This window comes from Pavona decussata, unplaced genomic scaffold (genome assembly GCF_977016875.1).
Source record: "Pavona decussata unplaced genomic scaffold, jaPavDecu1.1 SCAFFOLD_426, whole genome shotgun sequence".
In the NCBI taxonomy this organism is placed as follows: domain Eukaryota; kingdom Metazoa; phylum Cnidaria; class Anthozoa; order Scleractinia; family Agariciidae; genus Pavona; species Pavona decussata.
This window is the reverse complement of record NW_028145783.1, coordinates 797,097-807,500: the sequence shown is the minus strand read 5'-3', so window position 1 is coordinate 807,500 and position 10,404 is coordinate 797,097. Positions and strand designations below refer to the sequence as shown.

At 38.0% G+C, this 10,404-nt stretch overlaps 1 protein-coding gene across 1 annotated transcript in view; it reads right to left on the bottom strand.

The window, feature by feature from the left end:
- The window catches only part of LOC146450803 (putative flavin-containing monoamine oxidase A), a 13,385-nt gene extending 3,392 nt beyond the window's left edge, over positions 1-9,993 (bottom strand). The window contains exons 1-10 of the mRNA XM_085100002.1: positions 9,704-9,993; positions 8,763-8,850; positions 7,775-7,949; positions 6,629-6,743; positions 4,825-4,985; positions 4,419-4,508; positions 3,593-3,680; positions 2,354-2,625; positions 1,248-1,334; positions 382-482 (exon numbers count right to left, since the gene is read on the bottom strand). Of these exons, the coding sequence (XP_084956128.1) occupies positions 382-482; positions 1,248-1,334; positions 2,354-2,625; positions 3,593-3,680; positions 4,419-4,508; positions 4,825-4,985; positions 6,629-6,743; positions 7,775-7,949; positions 8,763-8,850; positions 9,704-9,827 (1,301 nt within the window). The 5' untranslated portion in view covers positions 9,828-9,993. The remainder of the gene's footprint in view (positions 1-381; positions 483-1,247; positions 1,335-2,353; positions 2,626-3,592; positions 3,681-4,418; positions 4,509-4,824; positions 4,986-6,628; positions 6,744-7,774; positions 7,950-8,762; positions 8,851-9,703) is intronic.
- Positions 9,994-10,404: the final 411 nt, after the last annotated feature.

The following is a 10,404-nucleotide window of genomic DNA, read 5'->3' as shown; positions in this document are numbered from 1 at the left end:
GGGAAAAGGGTAGTGAGGAGAATGGCAAGTGGAGAAAGATCAAGACTTAAATGATGAACACAAATTGATTTCTTCTGACCCAAAGTGCTCTAACATATACAGTGTATGGTGGACTAACTTGGTAATATCAAGTTCCAGAAAATAGCCATACCCACCCCTCCTTGGAAGGTCACTGGAAAGTTGCAGTAGTTGGGGATGGGGGAATGTATAAACTATTGTCAGGAAGTATGAAGCTAAATTGGAATTTCCAGACAATCTGATGACAGATACCATGTGTTTCCCCAACTGAAGGTACCTAATCATTCAGCTGCAACAAAAGCTTTTGTGTACACATGCAATCACCGGTTGAGTCTCTAATTTTTTCCATCTAATTCCTCTTACCGAAGAAAAGGTTCTCTTAAACAATCTCCATAATTTATAACAGCTCCTGGAACCATCACATTCACAGGACATCCACCATTCCAGTTCTCCTTTGACCAATCCTGATCAGTAAAAAAAGTCAAGTATTTTTCACCTATAATTATATATTAAATTTTATTAATTTTATTTGTAGCAGTATGTAATTAAAATATGTTCCCAATTAAATTCATAATTAGATTTGGTCTTTCACTTTGGCATGCAATGACAGTGCCTTTGCCATTGTGCCCTCCTGCATTGGCACGGGATTCCCAGAATTACTAAAAATTAATATAATTATTTGTAAACTATGAGAATTCATCACTGCTCATGTTGGTAAGTACAAATTTAATGTTATCATCAAACAACTATCATAAATTTAAGTTTATATCATGTGAATTTTTACCCATCTCATCTACATTGGCCTGCGGTTTCACCTAAGTATCAACTTACTGACAGTAACTTTTCCCATGTAGAAATCATTATATTTTTGCCAGTGAGTAGTCCTGTTCACTGTTAGGTTGAGCTCCCTGTTGGCAAATTGTAATGCCCGACACTAAAGGAGGGATGATACTCATGAAAGGGAAAGGGCAAGGAACTCTGATGGATTGTCCTTGAGGATAACCAGCCATGGAAGACACATTCAGATGAAGCGACAAGAGAACCTACACGGTAACGGCTTCACAAATTATCCTATCATTTAGCTACACACTCGCATGACTGTATGTACTGCCGGCCGCTGGAGGTTATATTATAGCACAGCATTTAACGCTACTCTGCACAGCAAACAATCTCTGGGCACACTTGCATTTGGGTGGGGCTCAGGAGAATTAGAGGAGTAACATGCTTACCTTGACACAGAAATCTAAAGGATGTTCAGCTTCAGGTCCAAAATACAACTTTAAAGACTTCAGGATGGCTTCCTTTTTCACTTCATCCTACAAAACGATCCAAATACATGCAATACACTTGATTAACTTATAAAGTCATGCTATCAATCCATCCCAGAATTTGAACTTCAGGTAGGCTAAAATGTTGAGGGACAGTGCCCTGGACAGAGCTTATAATCCTGACCCTACATGGAGATGCAGTCTGTGGTGAAGTGGTTAGCGCATCAAACTTTTAATCTAACTTTTGATCAGAAAACCAAAGGGTTGGCAGTTTGAGGTTAGGCTGATCTCTGCATTACCATGTTGTTTCCTTACTAATAGACAATACACTTTACTGTACATTGTCTCTCCAGGTGTATAAATAAGTACTGTCGACATACTGGGAGCAACGCTGTGATGGACTAGCTAGTATATACCATGTCCATCTGGGGAGAGTAGGCTCAACGATCCTTAAGTTGCTTCATGCTACAGGAATTAAATTAAACTTTGGCCACGTGGGCCACTTTATAGGCTTGTAGTGCAACTTTACTTAGTAGTTACTTTACATGCCATCAAGATAATAACATTTTTACCTACCCGAATTTTGAAAACGGGTCCGCTCATGTCATGCTTCTTTGACAGTACAATGCAAAATTAATGATTTTTTGCCAAATGAATATAAAAACAAAAGTTGCAAAGTCCTCTTTTTCCCCTCTCCTCTCTCTCTTTCCCTCTTCTCTCTTTTTGCATCATTCTAAACTTTCTTGGGGGCTACAAAACCTGTGATTCTGCATAGTTTCATGAAAAGCACTAAGTCTAAAGGTTTCATCGGGTAGATATATAATATGATTTTTCACCCTGACTTACCAGTAAGTCAATAATCCCTCATCCCTTATTAATCCCTCACTTCAGAAAGGTACACCAAAGAACACCACACAAAACAAAGTAATGCGCACAGCTACTATACATTGTGCACCCACAAGGGCAAAGCTCTCATTCTCTTGTAAACATGTTTTTGAGGAAAGTACCACATCCCCTCCTCTCCATTATAACTAACACTGCTCTGACAGGTAACAGAGCAAACTTACCACTACAGATGTCCACTTGGCAGCAGCATAAGATGTGATGAATCCAAGAATGGCAGGGTTTCCATTATTTGTTGTGGCATCAAAGGTGATTGCAATTGGATTACTTTCACAAAGACCTTCACGCGAACTCCTACCCATGTCTCCTGACAAACCAGCTTTTCTCCAGAATGCTGTCGCATAAGTGGCTACAAACTTTGTCAAGTGTGATGGAGGCATGTTGTGAATCAGTCGCTGTTTGTTGTATGGTAGTCGTGGAGTGAATTCAATCTGGCCTTGGAAGAGAAAGCTTTAAAATGATACATGATACATACATTAAATCTATTTGCGTTTACATCTTTATGAATTAAAAACAGAAAGTAACATATTAATAACATAATCTGGCCAATAAACACAGACAAAATGCCAAGAAATTCAAAGCAAATATGTTAGACTGCATAACAGTAGTTTCTTTCTCCTGAAATTTATGGAATAAAGCTTCCACAGTCTAACAACTTTCAAATTCCTTGCTCATCCCAGTCACTTTTAATTTGGAGATGGGTATACTGTATACCTGCCAACTCTCACGCATTATGCGTGAGTCTCACGCCTGCGGACTAAAGACAGCGATCTCACGCATTAAGGACAATTTCTCACGCCTGACTCACAAATCCGGACTAGTTGTTCTAAAAAAACTTCATTTCATTTCAGATTTGTTATGTATTATTTCTTTGCTCTTTATAACAATCGCAAAAGTTTTTAAATGTATACAATCCATTCGAATCGAAAGTGTTCAAAGGTCGTCGAAATATCTTCGGACATTCTCGGCAACATTCGGAAGTCTTCAGAAAATCGTCGGAAATCTTCGGAAGTGGCTCGGACGTTTTCGGAAATCCCGCTCATGACGAGGCAAAAATCTCACGCGTTTGACTCAGAAAAAGTTGGCAGGTGTAATACTGATACAGCAGCCAAAATGCAAAAATAAGGAATGTTTAGCAGTCAACATTCATAACCAAGTACCAAACAAAGGAAAACAGATCTATGATTGTGCAAGTCATTACATTATGTTTTTTGTTGTACAATGTATTTAGAAAACTTATCTGGCATCCCCTACAGATTTTGCAGGGCGGATGACAACATCACCAACTTGGCAAAGGAGAGAGAGCCTGGGATTGAAATCATCGAATGCACTCCCTAATCTTTGATTATTACTATAGTTTGTAACTTAACTGAAATGATTACTTGACGTTCAGATTCACTCACCTATCAGATGGGGTGGAATAGCAAGTATGACAAACTTGGCTTTAAATGACTGGCCAACAGAACTGATCACAAACACATGGTCATCATCCTAGTGAACAAAAAAAATGGCAGTGAAGGTCTGGGTATGTGAAAGAGAGTTATGAGTGAGCAGGTATTAATTTTGGTTCAAAAATGATTTACGGGTAACCAAAAAAAAAAAAACAGAAACGGCTTATACAACTCACTGTATGCAGTTAACACAACTTTTAAATTTGCAAATTTAAAAATTGATACACCAGCAAAAAAAAAATTGCACTGTTTGCTAACATCAAGTATGTGTACAAAGGGTGATTATGTGATTTGCTACCATGAAGTATATAAAAAAACACATCAAACAAAAATAAAGAAAAAAAAAACTAAATGAAATGTTTCAAACTTTTCCACTGTTTGCATTCTGATGCTTAATTCAATGATCTGTTTAATTTTCTTTTTCAACTCATGGCTAACCAAAAAAGTGATGAACATTTTACATGATGTATTATTCTGTCAGTGACTGACACAGGCCTGGGATACTCAGAAAAAGGAAATCCTGAGTACAGCTATCAGAAGTTGTAACCTATGACCTTCCGATTACTAGTTCGGATGTATGCTCTACAGCTGAGCTACAGGAGGCTCGTGGGAGCTAAGGCCATTAAACTGGTTCATGGGACAAACATCCTTCATACTGCTGGGATTTGAATGTCAATGTGTGGCATGTGCGCATATGGAATAAATGTGATGATATAGTTTATAACTGGTGAATGAAACAGATATACTCAGAAAAAAAGGAAATTAAAGACCATTTTACCTGTTTTATTGATGTAACAGGATGATTCAGATACACATTGTCTTTTCCTACTCTGCCAGCAAGCAATTCTGTCACCTTATGTGCAGTTCCCTAAAAATTGAGTCAATATGGCGTATAATGTTCAATAATGTTAGTGACCAAATGCAATGTCTTGGTTTAATAACATATTTAAATGTTATTAGGAATGAAGGAATTCACACAGCAAAAAAATTCAATTTTCATTACTTCATTTGCTTTCATTAACCCCTCCAGATCTTTATCTTTGAAAATTACAACTGCACTCTTGCAAGAATTTACTGAAGTAGGGAACATATGGACGCAGGTAATTTACTCTGAGCAGTTTTTGCCATCTGCCCTGAGACATAATAAATAACACAAACTTGGAAAATTTGTAAACTGTTTTTACCTCAATTCTCCACTCTTGTGCATAGCCCTTTGCATCAGGATCCACAATAACTGACCACCCCCCTGCACAGTGTAAGTAATGTAAGAAAAACAGGAGGGACATCTGGGAAGGTGTTGCTCCAAACAATATACCAACAACTATGTCCACAAGTTCTTTGACAGCTGGTAACAGAGAGTTTAATACTGAATGAGGAGGGGGCATGACAACGAAAATCAATACAGTTGGATATTACTAAAATGGACAGCAAAAGAACAGATTGGATGGTTTAAAAAACAAACAGGATTGTTTTCGGGTTTAAAACCGCGAGGCACAGCTGAGTGGTTTTAGACCCAATAAAACATGTGCTGCGATTTTTTGAATGGCTTCAAAAACATTCCCGGAAAAGCGTTTGTCAATAGAGTTCATAACAATGATGCTTTTCTGAACGTTGGAAATCAGCATAATTATGACAAAAACACCGCATGCTAATGAGGAGTGTTTTATCAGCTGATAAAACACTGCAGTTTTAAGGAGGAGGTTTATCGATATAAAGTCACTGCATGTGATGTACATACCGTATAATTATCAACCATTTGACAGCAAGGTTAATGGGCTTATGAATTATTAATAAGTTTTTGAAGTGTCTGTAGGCCAGAAGACACCATGTCCATGAGTTCTCTTCATTGGTTCAGGATATATTTGCTAGTGTATTTGTAAAATGCCTAAATAATATTATTGTGTATCAGAATATCTGAGTAATCAGTTCTGACTGTTAGGGACAACGTATATTGAAGAACTTGAGAGGCATGGTATAATGGCTTATATAATTATCATGACAGCTAACCCAATCAAAACTCTGGAACAGCATATCCAATGTGTCAGATTTTAACAATAAAATAATAATACTATAATAATATTTATTATAATATTAGTTTTAGTCATAATTTTAATCTTCATATGACTTGTATAGAAATGGTAATTTTAGCATCTAGAAATACCGTATTTCCTCGAATAATAGTCTTCCCTCGATTACCCCCTTTGACGATTTCAAATATTTAAAATAATCGCCTCCCTCGAATAATCGCCCCCCCCCCCCCTTGCCATTTTCTCTTTCTTTTATCCCCTCCCTCTCAAGTTAAAAATTGACATCTCGGGTAACAAACAAGCTTTCATTTACTCGTCACAACTGAATGGTTACAAAAGCACCAGTTTTTTACAGTCTTTTTGATGGTAATGTTTGTATTTCACTTTTTCAGGCTCTGACGCTGAAGATATTGACATTGAACATTGATTAATCAACGAAACAAATTTGAAACACTTAAAAAGCCCATGTTCAGTTTATTTTTGATGTGATAAGTTTTTTTATTTAATGGTATAATGAAACAAAATATTTAGGGCACGACCTCATACATGTGAGAAATATTTAAAAAAATCGCCTCCCTTGAATAATCGCCTTCCCTCAAATAATTGGCCCCTTTAGGTGTGAAAAAAAAGAAATAATTGCCCCCGGCTATTATTTGAGGAAATACGGTTATCGTAGTAGTTTTAGTCTTGCTAAAATCCTGGGCCGGCCGGTTGTTTGAAAGCTGAGTAACGCTAATCTACGATTAAAAGTTAATCGAGGTTTTCATCCTGCTAGTTAAAAATGGTTCTAAAGGCTAATTTCAAGCTAAAGATAAAGAAAAGTCTAAGTCAAAACTGAGGGCCAAAACTCTTTTGGTAGAATCAATTATTGATTAGTAATTAAACTCGAATCAAAGTTCACCTTAATGCAGGATTAGTTTAATCGGGCTTTGAACAACTGGGCCCCGTATTGGCGTCTTACCAGCGGTCCATATGGTCTGCTGTTTCCAAGTCTCTAGTGTCATCCCATCCCACTCTGTGGCATGAGGACATTTGCTGGGATCATCAATGGGAACTTCTTGGCACATGTATTCAACCTTACCCAAGGTAAAAAGTTAAAAAGAGATAATTTCCAAACAATTGTGTCTAGACTACTAAATCTTCCCTATTTGTTTGATTGGGAAAAAAGGGGCAGAACGACACTCTCACTATGGCTGGACACCTCACTGCACTGCACTTTGAGGTTGCTATGTTCCATGCATGTAGATCTCCCTTTCTACATCCTTCCTTCCATCTGCACTTCACATTTTTCCTGCCACTCATTCTCTCTGTCTGCTTCTCCTCCTTCCTTTACACTACTCCACAGTTTATTCTAGAGTGATTCGTCATATTAACGGGATTACCATCAATAAAAATGTAGTCATTTATAGACACATAAAATTTGCCCAGGTGTGTCATACCTGGCACACACATCCCACCAAATGGAAGGCTATATATTCTGATTATTCTGATTACAAAGGGGGGGGGGGGGGTACTCTCTATATGTACTATATAGGAGGCTCTGCCCAAAAGGGATACCTTTTTCAGGCTGGAGGTATATAAAAGGAAAGGAATTTCATGAGCTGAGGTATAGAAAAAGGTAGAGAAAACTGGGTCTTTCAAAATATCTTGAACAGACCAACTGAAAAAAGATACAGTTTTTCTAGTAGAGACATGTGAAACGGTGCTATCTTCTATCAACGGTAGGTATATGATATGAAAGGGTTACATTTTCTACATTTCTGCATGCATCAGGTAGTCACTATAATGATTTAATGAACACATTTTGTCAAGCACATTCCCTTAGTATAACTTTAAGTTAAAATTATCACTGCTCGTATTTCAAAATTAAAGCTTCAGTTCTGTACATTTTGCAATATTACACCATTTTCAAAAAAATGCGTCAAATTTGGATACCAAGTTTAACATATAGAACAAGAACAATTTATCACAACCCCATTGAGCTGCAAATATCTGTATGGGTCTTGTAAGGGATTATCCCCCCTCCCATCTCCCAACCCCCTCCCCTCATCCCATCTGAGCTCTTTCCTTCTCCTTAAAGCAGCTAAAACAAAATACAAACTGTTACCTTGTAAGTGAACCACCACAAGTCCAGAAGTGCTAAATATGACAGCGGCGGCAGCGAGCTGGAGTATGTCTTAATGGCACCATCATTGGTCTGCATGATCTTGCTTCCAGTGTCCCACTGGTTGTAAATCTCAATATCTAATTCCTCAAGAAGATTCATGACAGCCTTCTGATTCCTGAAAAAAATATATATTAATAATAATTTAACCAATAACGCTTTCATCTCTTACACTCAAAAAAAAAAAATTTTTTGGAATGATTTGGCCCATAAGATACTGAATCCTGTTGGAACAACTCAGATTTTCTTTTTCCAAGTGTGTATATTATAAATTCTACTTCCCCCTATTTTATTTAACTGCACAGAGGTAGTGGCCAACACGAAAGCCTTGCTCCTTTGGCCACTACGCACTTCTTCCGTAGAATGTATAATGATCACTAAATAAATTGCTTTGCACGTTTAATTTTTTTTCTTACTATAAATTGTATTGTCTTTCGTTGTAATTAGTGTGAATAAAATTGAATTGAATTGAATTGAATTGAATATGTCACTGACTGAATAATACATCACTCTCAGTTATCAGGATTAAAATGTAGGATCACATTTATCTTCTCATTGTGCATATGCCACACATCCACATTTAAATCCTACCAGTATGCAGGATGTACTTGTCACATGAACCTATATAGCTAGTTTAATGGCCTTAGCTCCCACGAGTGTCCTGTGGCTCAGTGGTAGAGCATCCAAACTAGTAATCGGAAGGTCACAGATTCAGAATCCTATTGGGAGAACTTGGATTTTCTTTTTCTTTTGTGTCAAGTGATAACTGAAAAAATACATCACTCTCAGCTTTATAAATATATGGGGGAGTGCCCTTATCCTTAAGTTTATGCCACATAATTTTCACCAAGGTATTATTTAACCTTCAGTTGAAAACAGTACTTGCTTCTTTCTTAAGTCAATGGAAACAACATTTTAAGTCTTACAGTACCTACAAACCCACTGGCCTCCAAGATCCCATCTATCAGTTCCCTTTGCAGTTTTGAGCTCAGCGCTGTCAAGTCTGCCTCCTACTCTCCCTGTTAAAAAGTAGGCAATAAACTTTCTTAAAAGTTGGAGAGGTTGATATTTAGACTTGCGCCACTTTCTCAACCAATAAGATGTAAGACCAAACCCAATTGTGCCTCACTCGCACACGTTTTCACACGTTTGGCACAGATATTTACATGTATTTGCTTTGAATTCTGATAATTTGGTTCATTGCGCAGTTTGCATCTGCATGATTTGATTAGCCAGAGTAATTGTTTTGGTTTTGGTTTTATGACACTCAATTGTAAACCGCTCTAATAAAGACTGCTTACTTACTTATTCAGGGGTTCTTTATTTTATAGGATATAGGCTGTATGGAGAGGCTCCCCACAAAAGGGGTAACCTCAGGGGTACGCCCAAAAGGGGTAGCATATAAACAAAAGAACAAGAGAGGTCAGTAGCACTCGGGCCTTGGGTTAATTTATTTCAGTAGTGGAAACTGACATATAAGCAGAAGTCTAAGCAATGCGTAACACATAACACAATCTGAAAAGATTTCCACGCAGCCCTTCCCAAAGGGAGACATCATTAGCGGACTTCGTGTCGTACAATTCAGCCTACGTAATCGTCCTCGAAATTTCAAATCTTACTCCCTGTCTTACGATTACTCCCTGGCCCTGGCTTAAATTGTACTCCACTCAGTCCTATTACTATTACTTAGTAACAACCTAATGATTTTGATGCTAAAATCGTGACGTGAAACTTCGGCGTATGAAATGTAATATGAACTTTCCAGTACTAGTATGGTAATCATTTGGTCAAAAGGTCACGCGCTAATCATGATATCTGCAAAGGATTCAACATTACACATTGTATACAGAGTTTACAATACGCTATACTGACCTTTTGCTTCAAGAATAACAATCTTGCTTTTAGGCCGTCTCCTCAGCAATTCATAGGCACTGCAAAGACCTGACATTCCAGCACCAACGACAACAACATCGACACTCTGCATGGAGTCAGCCATTGCTCTTCTGGATTTTCAAGGAAAATTTCCGTGCAATTGCTAAAGCAGGGTCATAGAGAGCTCCTCGGGAAAGAACGTCACAGAGAAAGTCTAAGTAACATTGAAGAATTATACACTAGAATAAGATTTGGAAAATACAACCCTAAACAAAAAGGTTATGCTGCTCACTTGAGAAGCAGATAAATAAATAACATCACGTGAAAGTAGAAGAGATCTGGGGCCAATTAATCTGAGTACACAGCACAGACTACCCAAGCTCACTTTTGGTGAGATTTCAAAAGAGCGTGACCTTTGAGTGGAAGAGGTTCGTTGAGAGTTTTGAGCGCTTTCCAAGACTTTGTTTGGGGAATAAATACCGGTCTCACTAATCTTGAACCCGAAAATTTTCTCCTTGAATCGAACATCCGGCCGAACGAGTCGCGAGTCCTCAGCACATTGGGACACCATAGATATAAAGCAAGTGCGATCGAGGGAAGTGGTTTGGTCCTCCGTTTGGCGGGTACAGGAGCTAAATGTCACGCGTGGTGGCATGCAGTCATCACATCGAGACGTGAGTAACTGTGGACTGATTTTCTTA